The 17,740-nt window shown below is 56.3% G+C and overlaps 6 protein-coding genes across 6 annotated transcripts; 3 read left to right on the forward strand and 3 right to left on the reverse strand.

Annotated features, from left to right (window-relative positions):
• The first annotated feature begins 382 nt into the window (after positions 1-382).
• Positions 383-2,011, forward strand: BO72DRAFT_448699 (metal dependent phosphohydrolase). The gene is made up of 2 exons (XM_040944850.1): positions 383-406; positions 605-2,011. The coding sequence occupies exon 2, from the start codon at positions 723-725 to the stop codon at positions 1,818-1,820; it is 1,098 nt and encodes a 365-aa protein (XP_040800724.1). The 5' UTR covers positions 383-406; positions 605-722; the 3' UTR covers positions 1,821-2,011.
• BO72DRAFT_448700 (putative aldehyde dehydrogenase family protein) lies at positions 1,942-3,731 on the reverse strand. Its single transcript, XM_040944851.1, has one exon. It carries the CDS (start codon positions 3,637-3,639, stop codon positions 2,146-2,148), a length of 1,494 nt encoding a protein of 497 aa, XP_040800725.1. The 5' UTR covers positions 3,640-3,731; the 3' UTR covers positions 1,942-2,145.
• A 120-nt stretch (positions 3,732-3,851) lies between these two features.
• On the forward strand, positions 3,852-6,016 carry BO72DRAFT_127623 (CAIB/BAIF family enzyme). The gene is made up of 2 exons (XM_040939062.1): positions 3,852-3,948; positions 4,059-6,016. The coding sequence occupies exon 2, from the start codon at positions 4,288-4,290 to the stop codon at positions 5,800-5,802; it is 1,515 nt and encodes a 504-aa protein (XP_040800726.1). The 5' UTR covers positions 3,852-3,948; positions 4,059-4,287; the 3' UTR covers positions 5,803-6,016.
• A 213-nt stretch (positions 6,017-6,229) lies between these two features.
• BO72DRAFT_469111 (FAD-dependent oxidoreductase) lies at positions 6,230-8,895 on the forward strand (the record flags this gene model as incomplete). The annotated part of the gene is made up of 6 exons (XM_040946940.1): positions 6,230-6,337; positions 6,412-6,599; positions 6,674-6,840; positions 6,946-7,135; positions 7,301-7,798; positions 8,826-8,895. 6 exons carry the CDS (start codon positions 6,230-6,232, stop codon positions 8,893-8,895), a joined length of 1,221 nt encoding a protein of 406 aa, XP_040800727.1.
• Positions 8,896-9,199: 304 nt separating this feature from the next.
• On the reverse strand, positions 9,200-13,733 carry BO72DRAFT_486585 (putative cytoskeleton assembly control protein Sla2). The gene is made up of 12 exons (XM_040947945.1): positions 13,383-13,733; positions 13,256-13,302; positions 13,168-13,185; positions 12,999-13,074; positions 12,764-12,921; positions 12,605-12,685; positions 12,499-12,556; positions 12,266-12,450; positions 11,159-12,207; positions 10,950-11,099; positions 9,677-10,891; positions 9,200-9,614 (listed from the first exon to the last, which is right to left on the reverse strand). Exons 1-12 carry the CDS (start codon positions 13,388-13,390, stop codon positions 9,528-9,530), a joined length of 3,132 nt encoding a protein of 1,043 aa, XP_040800728.1. The 5' UTR covers positions 13,391-13,733; the 3' UTR covers positions 9,200-9,527.
• A 389-nt stretch (positions 13,734-14,122) lies between these two features.
• Positions 14,123-17,327, reverse strand: BO72DRAFT_127709 (SMP domain-containing protein). The gene is made up of 2 exons (XM_040939063.1): positions 16,659-17,327; positions 14,123-16,585 (listed from the first exon to the last, which is right to left on the reverse strand). The coding sequence occupies exons 1-2, from the start codon at positions 17,123-17,125 to the stop codon at positions 14,260-14,262; spliced, it is 2,793 nt and encodes a 930-aa protein (XP_040800729.1). The 5' UTR covers positions 17,126-17,327; the 3' UTR covers positions 14,123-14,259.
• Positions 17,328-17,740: the final 413 nt, after the last annotated feature.

Below are 17,740 nucleotides of genomic sequence, written 5' to 3' on the forward strand. Positions count from 1 at the left end.
ATGCGCATCAAAGGCGAAGCGCAGTCAGCTTCCCCAACGTGATACGGGTCTTGTTCGAGTCTTTGATTCTAGCAACTAACTTTGTCGTGTCGCTCAATGTACATTTATTTCTATGCATCTATGCAGTAATGTGGCGATAAGCTGCAGAATGAGCCAGAGGACTTAGCATAATTGTGTCGAAGACTCACTTGCGAGTGCGCAAGGCATGGTGATTATCGATGGATCCTGAGGATCCGCTCCTTGGTGAGATTGAGCCGTCAACCGAACCGGACAACAAGCTCCAAAGTAGCTAAGCACTATGCGGAAACATCTTCGATGCCGACGGCTTGCAATTTAGATGAAGCGTTGACATTCCCACCACTATCTCAGAAGCAGGTGGTCGAGGCTGCTGCAGTCCAGATCAAGTCCAGGTTCGGTCCCAATCTACCATTCAATACAACCCAACATGCGATGCGAGATAGTCATATCTAGCCCCCTCTTAGATATCTGAAGGATTTTCTTGTTTTGCATTCACTGGATCAACGTTGATGAAATTGTTGCCTGGCTCATGTGACCTGCCCTGCATTTCCCTTGGTAATCTTGACTCTACTCGTGCTGACCAAACCTGCAGTAACCAACCCAGACTTCTTCTTTCTCCCTCTCCCTTGGACTCTGTAAAACATCTTCAGTTGACTATTCTTCCACCACTTCCATCCTTTCCTTCCTCCCCGCATATCCTCCACATGTCATCCACCGACGACGCGTGCATCATTACCCCCGAGATGCCCGCCGACGAGGACCTGAAAGCGGGGCACTTCCAGACGCTGACGATCGAATCCCCCCACCGCATCATCATCACCGACACGCTGTACGGCACGCACGAGATCACCGAGCCCGTCCTGCTCGACCTCCTGCAGAGCCCGGACCTGCAACGTCTGATCGGCATCTGCCAGCACGGCGTCACCGGCCACCTGGGCTTACTCCCGGGCGCCGTCAAGATCACGCGCTTCGAGCACTCCGTCGGCGCCTGCCTGCTCGTGCGGACCCAGGGCGCCACGCTGGAAGAGCAGGTGGCCGCGCTCCTCCACGACATCAGCCACACGGTGCTCAGCCACGTCGTCGACTGGGCGCTGTCCAACCCCCAGGAGGAGAGCTTCCACGAAGTCCACAAGGCGCGCTACCTGCAGACGACGGGCATCCCGGCCATCCTGGCGCGGCACGGCATGCCGCTGACCGTGCTGCACGAGGAGCAGTACCCGCTGGTCGAGCTGCCGGCGCCGCACCTCTGCGCGGACCGCCTGGACTACGCGCTCCGCGACGGCCTCGCCTTCGGGAAGCTGACCCAGGACCGCGTGCGCGAGCTGCTGCGCTGTCTGCGCGCCTTCCCCTACCCGACCGCGCGCAACCGCATCCTGGTGCTGGAGCACCGCCGCGTCGCGCTCGGCTTCGCCCGCGCGTATCTCCAGATCGACCAGGAGGTGTGGTCCAACCCCGCCCACGCCGACATGTACAAGCGCACCGGCCGGTTGATCGGGGATCTGGTACGCCAGGGCAAGATGCCCGAGGAGGTGCTCTGGACGCTCTCGGATGAGGAGTTTTGGGCCCTGTTGCTGCGGCTGGCGGACGCGGAGGGGGCGGCGATGTTGAAGCACTTCGAGCGAGAGGGGCTGGCGGAGGAGCACGGTCTGCCTCTGCCCAGGAATGCGAAGATCAGGACGGTCGATCCCGACGTCTGGGAGAATGAGTACATCCCCGCGCCTCTGTCGCAGTTGAGTCCCGAGTGGGCGGCGGAGCGTCAGGCCTACATTGCTCGTCGCGAGGCGACACGCGCGTTGGACTAGTTGGCAGGGCTGAAATTTGGAAAGACTAGACTGGATGCTTCAGGATGAACTACGCGATTATGTGGCGATCTACAGACGAAATGGCTTATCTTCCCTTGTATCTATTTTGCACCGTGCTTGGGCATACACATTGGCGCTACATCAGAGCGGGTTGGCAGAGACGGGGCTTTTCGTGGAATGAGATAACAGCAACCAGCTGCATACTAAGTTATTGAGCACATGAACAAGACCCGTAGTCTCCCTTCGAAGAGAAGGAGTTGAATTATAGACTCGCAACCCAGCGTTGAACTAACATCTCCAGCCGGACACAGACACCGTCTGGACCCTAGCCATACCGCGCATCTTTGGGCTCGTCATCGAACCAAACCGGCGGCACCCCATAGTTGACGACCGTACTCTTGAGCTTGGTGTAGCTCTCATAGGCGGCCAGGCCATTCTCCTTGCCAATGCCGCTCTCCTTGAACCCACCCCAGGGCGACGAAGGGTCATTCAGATGATGACCGTTGATCCAGACAATGCCGGCCTCGATCTGGTCCGCCACGCGATGCGCCTGCTTGAAGTCATTCGTCCAGACCGACGCCCCCAGCGCAAAGGCGGTACTATTAGCGATGCGCACGATCTCCTCCTCCGACTCGCACTTGAGCAGCGCGATCACGGGCCCAAAGACCTCATTACACGCCAGATCCGAGTCCGCATGGGTCTCGATCACCGTGGGCTCGAAATAGAACCCTGCCCTGCTCGAAACACAACCACCACCGCAGAGAATCTTCCCCCCCTCCTGCACCGCCCTCTCCACAAACGCCGCACATCTCTCCACCGCCGCCCGTGAAATCACCGGCCCAATCTGCGTCGCCTCGTGCGTGGGATCGCCCACCCGCAACGCGCGCACCCTCCGCCCCAACACCTCCCTGAACTCCTCATAAATCTCCCGATGCACCAACAGCCGACTCCCCGTCACACACGTCTGCCCACTGGCAATGAACCCGGCAAACAAGGCGGCCCGCACCGCCGTGTCGACCTCGAGGCTATCGAACAGACACACGGGCGCCTTGCCGCCGAGCTCGGCCGTAACCGGCACCAGATTCCGGGCCGCGACGGCCGCGACGGCACGATACGTCGCCATGCCCCCGGTCAGATCGATCTTGGCCAGCCGGGGATGCTGGCACAGGAACCTGCCCGTGTGCGCGCCGTAGCCGCTGACGATCTGGAGCACCCCGTCCGGCAGGCCGGCCGCCTGGAAGAGCGGGCCCATGCGCAGCACGGACAGCGGCGCCAGCTCCGACGCCTTGACCACGACGGTATTCCCCGCCGCCAGCGCCGCCCCGAGCTTCTTCATCGCGATCAGCAGCGGATGGTTGTAGGGCGTGATCAGCGCGACCACGCCGAGCGGCTGCCGCGTCAGCGTGTTCGTCACCGACGGGCCCTTGAACGGCGGCACCGACCCCTCGTGCACCCGCGCCAGCGACCCGAAGTACTCCAGCCACTCGGGGACCCGCGCGAGCTGCGTGCGCATCTCCCGAATCGGCCGGCCGGTTTGCGCCGTTTCGAGGGCGATCAGGTCCGGGAGCTGCGTGCGCAGGAGCCGGGCGGCCGTGGTGAGGACCGTGAAGCGTGTGGTGGGGTCGGCGCGCGACCAGGTGCCGCTCTGGAAGGTGGTGAGGGAGTCTTCGATGATGCTGTCGATGGTGGTCTCGGGCGTGGCGTCGATGGTTGCGAGCGGGGTGGAGGTTGCCGGGTTGAGGACCGTGATGCGTTCGGGGGTGGCGGCGGCGTGCGCCCCGTTGATCCAGTTGGATACGTGGGGGAGTTGGTCGGTCATTGTAGGTAGGGGGTGTGTGTTTGCTGGGCTGGTGGGAGAGGCGTAGTGGTGGTAGAAGGAGGGGGTTTGTTGTTATATGGGGTTGACTTGAGCATCTCCTAGGTAGTATTGGCATCTGTACAGCAAGCAGTGCATACTCGACTGCATCTACCCCGCACACGATAAGCACCCCCCCCCCCCCAATCTTATCATCCCATATCTTCCTCCAAGCACGGAGTATCGCTGGCTCTGCGATATCTTATCTATCTACTTGAAGTCTGTCTCAAACGCATCTGGATTGCCAATTCCCATGGTACAGTAAATTACTTGGTAGGTTGTTGTTTCTCCGCCAGGTAAACAACTTCGCTAATCTCCGCCCCTACAACTCTCCACCTTGCTAGGAACTTAAGCTGGCCATGAATCTGATTTGCGAATGCTAGACTCTGCAAAGACAGAAGCTTTTTTGCCTGCAATGCGAATCTCGTCTCTTGTTGCAATACACAACCATTCGACCCCATTTCCTCTCGGCAACTCGTGCCGTGTGATCGGACGCTGGCCCGGGCCATTGCCGAGATCGAGTCATACTTAATCCCCCTCTCTTAACCCCTCGAGCGTTAGACAACATTCGACACGAAACATTCCAGCAGGATCTACGGCACATGAGTAAGAATGGCAGCATCAAGCCCAGACAGAAGCGCGTTCACCTCCCAGGATTCCGTCGCACACCTCTGGCGCGACCTCGGCCTCCCCGAAGCCAGTCTGGCGTCGCTCGACATCATCGACCCCGAGAAACCAGGTCTCCCATCCTCCTTCAAGGTGGGCCATCTCGCGCAGGCGTCCATCGCCCTTGCGACCTTGCTCGCCGCGCAGATCCACAGCCTGCGAAACCACAACTACAACCACAACCACAACCACAACCACAACCTCGCCCCACGACCACCCACAGTGACCGTCTCGTTCCGCCACGCCTGTGTGGAATTCAACTCCTGGCGACTCTACACGATCGACGGCGAGCCGGTCCAATTCCCCCCAACCAGCCCGGTGGGCGGTCTACACAGAACGTCCGACGGCTACGTGCGCGTGCATGACGGGTTCCCGAACCACCGGGACGGAGCCAAGGCGCTCCTCGGCTGCGCGCCGGATGTGACGATGGATCGGGAGGCCGTCGCGGCGAAGGTGGCCGCGTGGCGGTGCGTGGACTTGGAGCAGACGGGGGTCGAGACCGGGCTCGCCATCGCTGCGTTGCGGAGCTTCGCGCAGTGGGATGTGCTTCCCCAGGCCCGTGCCATTGCGGATACGCCGATCCGGCTACGCAAGATTGGCGACGGCGCGTCAACGGGGCCGGGGATGCCGGACTGCCTGGGGGCTGGCGGCGCGGATAAGTGCCTGCGCGGGCTGCGGGTGCTGGAGATGTCTCGCGTGATTGCGGCGCCCTTGTCCGGCAAGACGCTCGCCGCCCACGGCGCCGATGTCCTGTGGGTAACGAGTCCCAATCTTCCGGATTTGCCGGACCTAGATCGCGAGATGGGCCGTGGGAAGAGGACTATTCAGCTGGATCTGCAGGATGAAGAGGATGAAGCGGAGCTGTTCAGGCTCCTGGACGAGGCGCACGTGTTCATCCAGGGTTACAGGCCGGGGAGTCTGGCGGCGCGCAGGCTGTCCCCGGAGGCGATCGCGCGAAGATGCGCCGGTCGCGGGATCATCTGTGCGAATCTGTCGGCGTATGGTCCGGACGGGCCGTGGGCTGGCCGTCGCGGATTCGACTCCCTGGTCCAGACGTGCTCGGGGCTGAATGTGTCCGAGGCCGAGCACTTTGGTGCTGGCGAGGCAGCCCGTCCGCTGCCGTGTCAGGCATTGGATTATGCGGGAGGCTTTTTCCTCGCCGCCGGGGTCATGGCGGCGCTGTACAAGCAGGCGACGGAGGGCGGATCGTGGCAGGTGGATGTCTCCCTGGCCGGGGCGATGAAGTACTTGCGGTCGCTGGGACAATACGAGGGCCGAAGCGGATTCGACGCGCCCGATTATTTCCGTCCGGAGGATGTGCCTTCGGAGTACATGGAGACGCATATGACGGGGTTCGGCAGGATGACCTCGGTGCGACATTCAGGGTCAATCCAGGGGGTGGAAGTAGGATGGGAGATCATGCCGAAGCCATTGGGCGCTGACGAGAAGCGATGGTTATAAGCTGCTCTAGGCCATCAGTGGTCAAGTGGCAAGTGGCAAGTGTCAAGTGTCAAGTGTCAAGCGTCGACCTCGTGTGTATTCTTGGGTGCAGTTACACACACATCGCATCTGTGCATCTCTTCCCAATACCACCTTGCTTCTTCCCGTGGCGTGATAAAGACGCCTGACAGTTTTTGTTGGAATGTTTGTTTCCCCTCTGTATGACCTCATGCTGCACGGTGCATACACCCCCTCCTTCAGTCCAGGACTCAACTTGCTTTTTTCTCCCTCGTCTCGAATTGCTTTGTCCACGTATTCGTACCTCCGTTGAGTCATGCGGGGTAAGGCAGTTGCTTCGTTTTCAATCGACGATGGCCCCTCTCTTTGTTCTTCTTGTCGGACACCACCATAAACCCCCCTTCACAAGCTGTGCCACCTCCCCACCACCATGAAGGTGATCATCATCGGCGCCGAAGTAGACGGACTCATCTGTGCGATCGCTTACAAGCGGGAGCAATTGGACGTGATTGTTCTCGAGCAACAGGCTGAGATTGAGGTGAGTGGAACCGACGGGGGCGTGGCAGGGTATTTAGGGTATTTTTGTTTGCTGATTTCCGCTCTCGCCTGCAGGTCAATGCCGGTATCCAGATCCCTCCCAAGGGAGCCCGAGTCCTGCATCAACTGGATCTTCTGGAGGCTGTGACTCGCAAAGGGACTAGTACAGAATATCTGGATTTCAGACGCTTTCACGATGGGGCGTTGATTCGGTCGATGCCGTGGGGAGAACCGGCTCGCCGGGCTTACGGAGGACCTTGGCTGTATGTCCTGTACTTCCATCCCCTGGCCAAGGCCCATCTGAGACAAACCAACTCAAGCTAATACTGCAAAACAGTAATATCACTCGGGCGGACCTTCTCGACATACTACTTGACAAAGCGCGACAATTAGAGATAGATATCCGACCTCATGCCATCGTGGAGGAGGTTCATTGCGGCACCGCCGAGGTGGTTTTGAAGGACGGAGCTCGCATTCAAGGAGATGTGGTGATTGGAGCCGATGGTTTGTCTCTCCCTATTCCTTGATGCTCTAAACGGACAAAGAGAACCTCGTGCAATGCTGAAAATGGCGACCACGGGAAAACAGGCATCTTCTCCAGAACTCGAGACACAGTCTTGAACCATCCAAGCCCGCCCAGCCCAGCCAGCGACATCGCCTACCAAGCAACCATCTCGCGATCGGCGCTGAAAGCCATCGATGACGGCCAACTCGACGAGCTCTGCTCCAAGAACAAGATCACCACCTGGTTAGGTTCCGCGCAGCACACCGTCATCTTCCCCGTCCGGCAGGGAGAAGAGTATATGCTTGTGACCTACCACGCATACAGCACTCCTCCAGCAGAAGCAGCCGGTCTCACCCAGATACAAGCACTGCATCAAGGCTGGGACCATCGATAAAAGCCTCTCTTCAGCCCCCAACATCCCCCCTGATCCAACTCCTTACCTAACAATCCCAACTTTAGACTCCCAACCATCCTCGCCCACGCGACCTTCGCCTCTCAAACCACCCACCACACCCTCCGCGACCTCCCCACCTGGCGCAATTCCCGAACCCTCCTCCTCGGCACCGCCAGCCGCATCATCCCCCCCTACCAAGCCCAAGACCTGGCCGCTACCCTCGAAGACGCCGCCGTGCTCAGCACGCTCCTCGGCCTCCTGAACCACCACAGCCCCGCACCCGACCAACTCCCGCGCCTGCTCCCGGAGATCCTCGCCCTCCACGAGGCCCTCCGCAGACCGGCCGCCACCAAGGCCGTCCAGGCCGGCCTCCTCAGCTGCCGCGTCCTCCAGGTCGGCAACCCGGTGGGCCAGGTGCTCCGCAACTGGTTCCTGGGCGGGGCGGGCATCACGCGGGACACGGACGCCGGGTGGTTGAAGCTGGTCTCGGCGCAGCAGGAGGCCACGCTAGGAGGGGGAGGGGGAGGGGGCAGGGGCAGTCTCCTCGACGAGACGAGGGCCCGGTTCGAGGCGTGGAGGAAGGAGCGGCTGCCGCTGCTGGCGGCTGAGGAGTCGAGGGAGCGGTCGTCGGCAGGTTACGGCATTGGACGGAAGCGGTTGCGGTGTTGGACGTATTGACTGGCTTGCCACGGGACTGTGTATATGATGTTTAGTGATCCCTGGTTTCGAGTAGGGATGTGCAATGGTGGTTGCCTGCGTCTGTTTTATTTTTTTCTTGTTGTGTTCCGTCTAAATTTGGATTCTCAATACAATACTTACTGCTAGGGAATGGATCCCCTTTCTCTCATCGTAAGCGTAGGATGTAACTTACTGTAGAGATTATTATCCCTCCCCAGCAGATCTACCTCAAGTCACGACACGAGAGGAAGTCCATACGACTGACTCCTCGAGTGCTCCCAGACTTCTCCCACCCACCAACCTACCTACCTACCTTTACCCCACCGAATCCACCCACCCCCCTGAAATCCACTCCTACCTTAAGAAGACAACCCTATCGCCAAGAAAAGGCCCGAGAAGAATAAACACAAACGTACAGAGCAGTGCAGTCCAGGTCCTTATAGTCCTGGAGTGTGTCTTCCGTAGTACAGTTACTAGCAGAGGCACGGAGTATGAGCATTGAACCCTTCTTTCTCTTCTCCACTCGGACCCATCATCCCTCCCCTTTCCCCACAATCTCCAGGCTACTGCCCCACTCGCCTGCAGAACCGAATCTGATGGACATGGACATGGTCATGAGGTCTTACCTAGTCCGCCCGCGTTCGCGGAATGCAGGGAGTTACGCTCCCATCAGGTTATGCGCCATCGCGCACGTTGAGGCTTGAGATTGATTGTTTTGACCGCTACGGATATCGTTTCAATGGCGTTGGTTCGTTACGTCTACCAGACGTAAATAACCACTCTAGAGCCTATTCCCCTTGTAGAAAACACCACGACGCGCGAGAGAAAATGTCGCCAGCAATCGAGATGCCCGGCCACCACCACCCACAACACGATGCTGTTGAGACTGCTGAAGACACGGTATGATGATAGAGGAAGAGGGAGGGAGAGAGGACGGAGAGGGAGGAAAAGGTCCACGGTAAAGCCACCGCTTTCCAAGTAAGGAAAGCGCACCCTCATCCTCGTCACTGCCTCGTCAGGACTAGCCAGATGTGTTCGTTCCACTAAGACCCTGACTGAGGATGAAGATTCGGCGTGGCTTTGGGGGCTATTAGGTAGTGTTGTTGCGAGGCGGCGGCTGCTGCTGCTGCTGCTGCTGTTGCTGCTGCTGCATTGTGGTGAGCCCAGCTAACTGTGATTGGTTCCGGAGCACAGTTCTGACTTTTGAGATTAAACATTTCGAGTGACCATAGTATGTATAAGGGCACCGCGTAACTGGTCATGCCTTTGTACAATCTACAACATAGCTTAAACCTAGACAAGGAAATCATCAAAAAGAAATCTAATGAAGAGAAAGAGCGCAAGGGATTGACTCGTGGTGTGTCCAACGAACTAGGAGCGCCGTGGGAGGTGTATTGGCTGCAGGTAGAATAAATTACAAAAGTGCAAAACCAATGCCATGCACGACTGCCAACAACGAGCAAGGGAAATGGGAAGGAAGGGTGATGACAGGAAAGTAAAGAGAATCAAGAGAAGGCAAACAGTAGGTACAACGACGCTGACAACCATTGCAACATGCGACAACCGTACACGACAATCACCCACATCTCAGCCACATTGATCATCCCCGCGCAATCAATCTTCCTGGTAGGAAATCTTGCGCATCTCTCCCAGGCGTTGGCGGGCGCGAGCAAGACTGTTCTCCAGCTGAAGAATTTCGACCTGGAATCCCAAAAAGAGTCAGCTTTCTGTATCCTAGAAAGAAGTCTGGATGAAGAGCTTACCTGTTGCTCCATCTCCCGCACCTTGAACTCATGGGAGCCGAGCTTGCTGTAGTCGACCGCTTCGTTGTCTTCCTGGTTCTTCTCCTTGATGATACTCTGCACCTGCCGCACCAAAGCCCGGCACGCGGCGCCGACAGCCTTGCTAGCGCTCTCCAAACGGTCTTGGGTCTTGCTCATGAAGCTAGCCTTGACACGGCTGGCCGCCACCAGCTGAGCCGTGCTAGCAGCCACGTCGTTACTGGCCACGATCAGCTGCTCAGGCGAGTTGCGACCGGAGATAACCCCATCGGCCGTCTCGATCAAAGTGTTGGTCGAGTTAGCGACGGCCTTGGCTGCCGAGATCAACCCCTCCGTCCAACGATTGTTCTTCTTATAGAATGCCGTGCGCGAAGAGCTACCACGACCCTCGCGGACAATCTCTTGCTGCGACTCAGTCGCCGCCTTGATCAACTCAGCGATGGCGTTGGTCACGGCAATAGCCGCTTCCAAGATAACGTCATTAATGCGAAGCTCGTACGTGGTGTAGCCATCACGGGGCTTCTTCTTGAGCTTCGCCAGGCGCTGCGCCGCAGCATCGATGGCATCAGCCGCCTTTAGAAGCTCCTGGTCGACAAGGTCGCCGAGGTCTCCATTCGTGGTGATTCTCGCGCTCTTGGGAGCGAAGACGTCGACCAACTTCGACAGAGCCTGCAAGTCTCTTTGCACCTCCAAATTGTTGTTGATCACCACGTCGGTCTTCTGCAGAGCCTCCAATCCCTCCAGACGGAACGACTGCAGGCCCCGGAAGAACCGTACTGTGGCTTGTGCAGACTTGCGGGCCGCGTTAAGCAGCTGATCGGCATTCTTGTCGTCTTTAGCGAGGCGAGTCAATCCCTTCGTGTTGCTGAGAACATCGGCAATTGAGCCGGAAAAGATCGACACGGTACGGATGATCTCCGCGTGCGTGCTATTAGGTCCGTCGGCGATGTAGTTGTTGAAGGCAGTGGAGAATTCGGTTGCCGACGCAGACGCCTTTTCGATCTGGGAAAGCACATAGGGAGGCGAGGCATTTTGGTTACCAGCCTGCATGGTAGAGTCCACTTCGTACAAAGCATCATCCACCCGCTGAACACCAGTCTGGAGAACGGAATCGATGATATCATTGATCTTGGCCACAGTGCCGTGCAAGACTTGATCAATCTGAGTATCAAGAGCTGTATCGACATCACCTTGGCTCTTTGAAAGGCACAGGGTTAGCCAAACACTTTCTTTCGTTTCCGCGGGCTAAACGTACCAGTTTCAACTCTTCGAGTTCCATGAGAGCCTGCTCCATTCCGGACTTGTACACCTCAATTTCCTCGTCCTTTTCGCGAAGCGCAAGCTCGTGGTCACCATCGCGTTCCGAGTTTCTGGAAGAGTACTCCTCCAGAGCACGAGTTTTTTTCTGTATGCGGTCACTTAGTGTACAGTTTCAAATATGCCCTTATGCAAAACGGAACTTACCCTGAGAGACTCCTCCAGGTCGGCCATCTCACGGTTGTATTTCGACAACAACGTGGAGATTTCAGTACCCTTCGAGCGCTCAGCGTTCTCTGCGCGCTCAATGGCCATTCGGAGCTCCCGCTTGAGTTTCTCTAGCTCCTCCTTGTTGTTGCCGGTCAAACGATCTCGGTCATGCAGTGCGCGATCTCTCTCGCGGATCATGTCGGCCAGCTCCAAGTTCTTGGTCTTGAGCTCACGTTCGAGCTTCTCCCGCCGCTCGATCGCCTCCTGGGCCGATGCAGCCTTGAGCTTGAGGCTCTTCGTGGTCTGCAACAGATCCAGGTGCTCTTGGCGCAGTTGCGAGTAAAGCTTAGCTAGAGCCTCATACTTGGACCGCCAGGTGTTCACTTGCTCCTGCAGGGATCGGATTTGATCATCCTTGGAAGCATTTTGCAGGTTCAAATTCGCGGTTAACTGGTTCATCTGTTCCTCCAGGTCCTTGACTCGGCGATCATACTGTTGCAGCATCAACTGATCGCGCTCATATTGAGCACGAGCATTCAAGTTCTCTTGCTCAAGCTCAGCCAGTCGACCTTGTGTTTGAGTCTGGTATTGATCGCGCAACAATTGCTCATGAGCCAGACGCTGTTGCTCCGCCTGGAGACGTTGTTGTTCCTCGAAATCCTGCTGCGCCTGCTGCTGCGCCAGGAGTTGTTGGCGCTGTTGTTCCTCCCACTGTTGTTGCAAGCGGCGCTGCTCCGCCTCATATTCCTCCTGCTGGCGCTTCGCTTCGGTGGTCCAGAAGTCGTTGATGGGTTCTGGATCTGCAGCCACTGGCTTGGGAGGTGGGGTGGGTTCGGGCTCGGGCTCTTTGGCTGGTCGTCTCGGAAGAGCGGGACGATCATCGTCTTCTGACAAGAGATTGGGCGGATCCTGCGGCAGCTTGGGAACGGTGATTAAACTGGTGAGGTACCGCAAATTAGAGCATTCGTAGTAGAACCGCACGAGGCGGTAGTGTTGGGCGTCATATCGGCCACGGAGAGGCTCCAAGGCTTCGTGGTCACCAGTCGCTAAACGGGCATCTGTTAGTCTCCATGGATCCGCAGTTGCAGGGGAGGTAGTATCTACTTGTGTGCATAGCCCTTAGCATGCTGGTAATGAACTTGTAAATGCCGTAGCTCTCCTGCACCAGCGGAACCAACGCAGAGATCCGGCATTCATTGTTTGTGCCCGACTGGAAATGCGAGAAAATGAGTTTCTGGAAGGCATCGATCTGGTCCTGAAGAGTCATGAGGTCGCTAATAGTTTCGTAGCTTTCATGATGTCAGCCAAGTTTGGTGCTAGCGTCATGATTCGCATACCCCTCATTAGGATCATTGATCGTCTTCAGACTGATGTACTCCTCGTACTCGAAGAGGCCTGCGAAGATTTAGTATGTATCCAAGAGCCTGAGACCGGTATCCGCACCATTGAACTCGGGGTGGTTTCGGTGGAAGGCAAGCTTCGACTCGAGGAAGTAGACATACTCCCGGATCAGGGGTCCGTATCCTAGAGCATCACGGTGGATAGTCAGTACTGAGCTCTAACGGCTTGTAACATTTATCGACAGTTCAGATGGCCGCCCACCTCGAAGACCCTCGCCCCCGACACCTCGCATGAGGCTGTCAATCCAGTTGGCATGTTGTTGCGCTTCACGAATCACTATCGGGTGGCCTTCTTGCAGCACCTTATGGATCGTGATAAGCGCTTTGAAGGTTTGCACCTCGTCGGCAAGGACCGGCTGGCTGTGACGTAGAGACAGCTTGGTTAGCCGTCACCATCATCGCAAATGAGCGTTGTGAAGAGCGAAGCTACAACATACACCTTCATACCAGCCCAGAAGGCCGCAGAGGATTTATGGTCCCATGTATAGACGATGCAGCTCCGAACATGTTTCCCTGGGCGAGCATTAGCGACGGACGGTCAGACGCGGATGCAGTGCGGAGCGGTGCTTCGGAGGTCGAAAGGGTGGTGATGAGATCAATGCGTACGTTTCGGTGCGGTTTCCTCTGCGATTGAAATCTGATCAGTCACAAGAAGCTAGAAGGCCATCGTTAGATTGAGCTACACTCGACTTACCGATGCTGGTAGCTTTGCGAATGTTGATGGCCAAATCAGCCTCAGTGCTAGACACATCATGTTAGTCGGTCTTCAACCCTTCCGAGCTTCCGCGCATATCTGGTAGAGCATAATAGATGACACGTACCGACTCATCTTGACGGTGCAGAGCTCTTGCTCTTGGGGGTGGTAAAGAATCAGGGGATCAGGGGACGGGGAAATGCGGCGGGAGCCGGTGGGCCCGAGTGCGCAACTTAATCAATCAGTGGAATGAAATCACAGGTGCGCTCAACGGAGGAAAAGGGGGAGGACGATAGAAAGTAGTCAAAAGATTGGGAGAATGTGACAGCCGACCGGCACTGAAGGGAAAAGAATGTAAAGAGGAAATTGGGGAAAGAGGGGACAGATAAACACATAGACCGACAGCGATAGGAGAGTGGGAGGAAGTGAGTGAGTGAGTGAGTGAGCGAGCGAGTGCAGTGTGGGTTGGGTGAGGAAATGACGTTCTGAAGGTTGATTGACGGCTGCGGCCTATCCTTGGCGCTACCGCCGTGTCAAGTGGGCATGAATACTGTACAGTACGACTCAAAGTATACGGGGCAACGTAAGAATGCTCAAGGCAGCCACAATACTTGCATCCAAAAGCCATTCAACAGACAAGAAAAGGATGGAAGACCTACTTCACTTTCTATATTTCGTCAGTCCGAGACTACCTCAGTAGAACTAATCTGATTCGAATTACACCCAAATAATCCACAACGCCTCCTGTTGCCTTGCACCTTGCGCGCTCAAGAACCAGCCGAGAAAGAAATGCAGCAAGTGATATAATTTAAGTCAGATGTAGTGGTAGTCTGGCTGCCAGCTGAAACTACTTGAGTAACCACTGCGATCCACTATCCCCTCCTCATCATCATGGGTCTATGCGAGACGTCCATGGGGAACGCACAGCGCTCTGCGATATATGACCACCAACAAGCACAGACACCATAAGATGCACAATGACTTGCAATTGTCGGTTCATTCTCTCAAGGAATGATCCCGTCTGTGGCTGATAACCATTCCATTTCATGTTTTCCGGAGTCGGGATTGGCCACTGAGGCTACCGTCGGTGGTTTTGGCTCGGATGCCCCCCCATCTAAGGTCGCTTCCACGAGACTACTGTGATTCTGGGTTTCATCTGACAGAGAATCTAAGGATGCATCAGCTTCCTTCGGTGTTGTTGCCAATGTCCCCTCCGGGGTCATGTCAACAATCGGGCTGTTGGGACCTGAATCATATGGCGCTTCAACCACCAATAGTTCACTGGGACGGCTACTGCTGTCATCGGGATGATAGACAGGTTTTCGTCGGGGCGGCAAAGGGGGTTTTGGAACAGGTCGGTGGTTCTCTTTCTCCGGCTTATGCTCGGAGAACGGTGCGTGGCTAACCGGCTTGCGTTTAGGGACAACCGTCGAACTTCCCGTTCGTCTGTAGCTGACCTTGTCAGGTCGCGGCAGCGGTGTGCCTGGAGGTGGGAGAGGATGACCACGCCCAATCGGCTGCTCCGGTGTGCCAGCAGGACGGAAGGCATCCTGACCGGAGCTGGAATCCCCCTTGCCAAACACGTTCCATCCCCATTTCTTGGCCACGGACGTTGCCGTGTTGAAGGTCAGAGAGGCTTGTGACTTGACATCGGAGTTTGTTGCAGATGTAAGAGATCGAGTCAATGTCTCCATCGTGCTCCGCCGTCGCGATTTATTGCTCTTCAAGGATGTGGTGGAAGCATTCGTCATGCTGTCTACGTTCATCGACGACTCACTACCGTGATGAATCGAAGGGGGTCGTGTGGGCAAATCGCCATAAGACTCTCGAGAGCTGTCGAATGACTCAACAATGGAAGGCTCGCGACTCTGGGAAGCACTTGTGGGAACGAGGTGACTATCGATGGGAGGTGAAGTGCCAGGTGTCCTTTCTGGTGAGCTAGGCGGGGAACGGGTGGATATCTCATTCATCGTGCTGGTTGCATTAATCTTTTCCTCCCCCTTGGATTCGGATGAGACTCGGTCGAAACCGACATGATCGGCAGTCACCACGGGGTCCGCAGCGTTGGAGAAGGTCTGGGAACGGATGACTCTTGGAGGCGAGGTACCCAATTTCTCCACAGCAGAAGACAGGGCACTTGTGCCACTCTTTTCGGAGTCCCCAATAGAGGCTTTCGAGGCCTTGCGGGCCTTCAAGGTCGCTGTGCCCGACTCTCCAAGCGCAGGTGCACTCATCGTGCGTTCGTCCTTCATCTTCAAGATCTCCACGGACTGATCTGGGACACCCCCAGGCATCGGAGGCTGCGCCTCAGATTCGTCCGGGATATCTGCCTTCTCGTCAGGTTTCGGGATATCTCTCTGCCAGATTCCACCACGGAAACGCTGGGGCTGAGTATCCAGGAATGGTATATCATCCCAGAATGGCAGAACACAACTCTCCGCGACCACTTCACGGATTCGGCTTTCAATAGCACGTAGGACGATACCAAGCGTGATCTGCTTGGAGCTCACGATCGGTTCGATATTCATCTCCATGTTGGGCATTGTCTCAAATGATATCCAGATCCGGTTACTCGGAGGCGGTTTGAACTTGATGAGCAAATGCCCCTCGAGTTTCTTCAGGACAACAGCTAGGACAATATCAACTTCCCGGGCCTTGAAACGAGGACCCAGATCGATACGGACGGTAGCCGAGATCTGAACACGAAAATTGCCGGTATACTGCACGTCCGTCTCCACGCAACAGGTACCATCGACAGTCAAATCCTTGAGCCTGGGATTGATTATGAAGGGAGCCCCTTCCCCCATGTCGATCGTTTGTAGACCGATCTTGCTGATGAAATTCGGCTTGTTGACGCGAGATATCTTCTTGGTGATCTTTTTCCTGATGAAATCCTCCATCTCCGGCGTCTTGTACATTGCCAGAAACAACCGACCTAGGACGGCGTTGATCCAGCGGGTTTGCAGCTGTTCCTCGGAGGAATGAAGTCGCTGCACAAGCGTCACAATGTGCTTGGTATCAAAGGCCTGGTGTTTCGGAGGGCTATCCGCGGAGTTCCACAGCCTGGACTGGTTCTGGAGCATGGCGAAGTAGAAGTCCTCCTTCTCCGACAGGTTCTCCGAGAACAGGAAGAACGGTGGCGTGGGGCCTCCGAGGTCTCCCAACGACTCCAAACGTCGTGACAGGCAGATAGCGTTCCTTTTGAGCCATAGCTCTCCTTCCGGAATTTCTCCCTCTCCGCCATGGATGCTCACGTCGTGGTGGGCGAGGGAAATGACGTATCGTACTTCCACTTGGTTCGCGTTATCGTAGAGCATCAAGTGCCCATGTCTAGCACATACGGACGGTCAGGATCAATCCTCGCAGAACTGCGATCAAAGGAGCGACACGCAGCATGACCTACCGAAGCACGATGTAGAACACATTGCGCGCCCGCTTTCCGTTCTTTGTAACATTTTTGGTCGGTTCAATAGTCGGCGTCTGCTTGCGATCGAATAAACTTCTATACATGGCTTGGTAGACACTGGGGCTCTCCGCGGCAATCACCTCACCCGCCGGGGTGGTTCTTTCCGGAGGTTTCCCATTGACTCCACCGGGAACATATTCACGACAGACTGCGAAATATCCGGCGGCCACGTCCGAGTCATGCGTACGGTGGAAGTTCTCGGCCAGCTCATCGGTCCCGGACTTTAAGCTGTACTGATCATCGTTATCGCGTTGCAGGGAGTCGTGCGCAGGTTGGCGGATTAGCTGAGAGGGCGGGGATGATGCAGTCAGATAGGCATAGAGGAGGAATAGCGATATGACGAGAGGGATAAACGTGAGTCCACCAAGGACATAAACGAAGAGAAGGTTGCCGAATGAACTCATTGGGGAGCTGAATGGATTAAAGGACCGGCAATGAAAGCTCCATCATCATGGGGTAAAGTGACACCAAAGGGACCAAGTGGCAGCAGAGACCGAGAGTATTAGACCAGCCCCTGTGAGTGAGACCAGCTCCGAAGAGAACAGAACACGAGGGAGATAAGGGGTGGGGTGGGGAGGTGGGGAGAGGAGAGGAGAGGAGAGGAGAGATGAGGCGAGGGAAAGGAAAAGAGGACAGGTGTATCACCTCTTCAGTCGGTGGTGGTGTTTTCCTTTGGGGGAGAGAGAGGGCGGAGAGGAGACTAGAGGAGCTGGAGGGAAGAAGAGTTATGTGGTTCCAAGTTCCAGCTCGTCACTGCACTGCAAGTCCTGACTTAGGTAGTACGTTACCTAGGTAGTAGGTACAGCAGTTACGGAGGAGGACTGTACAGTGCTTCAGACACCAGCCTTGCCCTGGAAAAACCGTTAACTCCGCGCTTTCCGTCACGGCTCAGTGCTTTCTTTTTTGGCCTTGGTTGATCTGGTTTGCTTGTCTGGTCGCTAGCCTCAGGCATAGGCATGGATGATTGACGTCGATTCGATGACGGAACCCAGCGGCTGAGTGGGGAAAGTTCAAGCTGG

The sequence above is a fragment of the Aspergillus fijiensis genome (assembly GCF_003184825.1).
Source record: "Aspergillus fijiensis CBS 313.89 unplaced genomic scaffold BO72scaffold_27, whole genome shotgun sequence".
NCBI classification, from domain to species: Eukaryota; Fungi; Ascomycota; class Eurotiomycetes; order Eurotiales; family Aspergillaceae; genus Aspergillus; species Aspergillus fijiensis.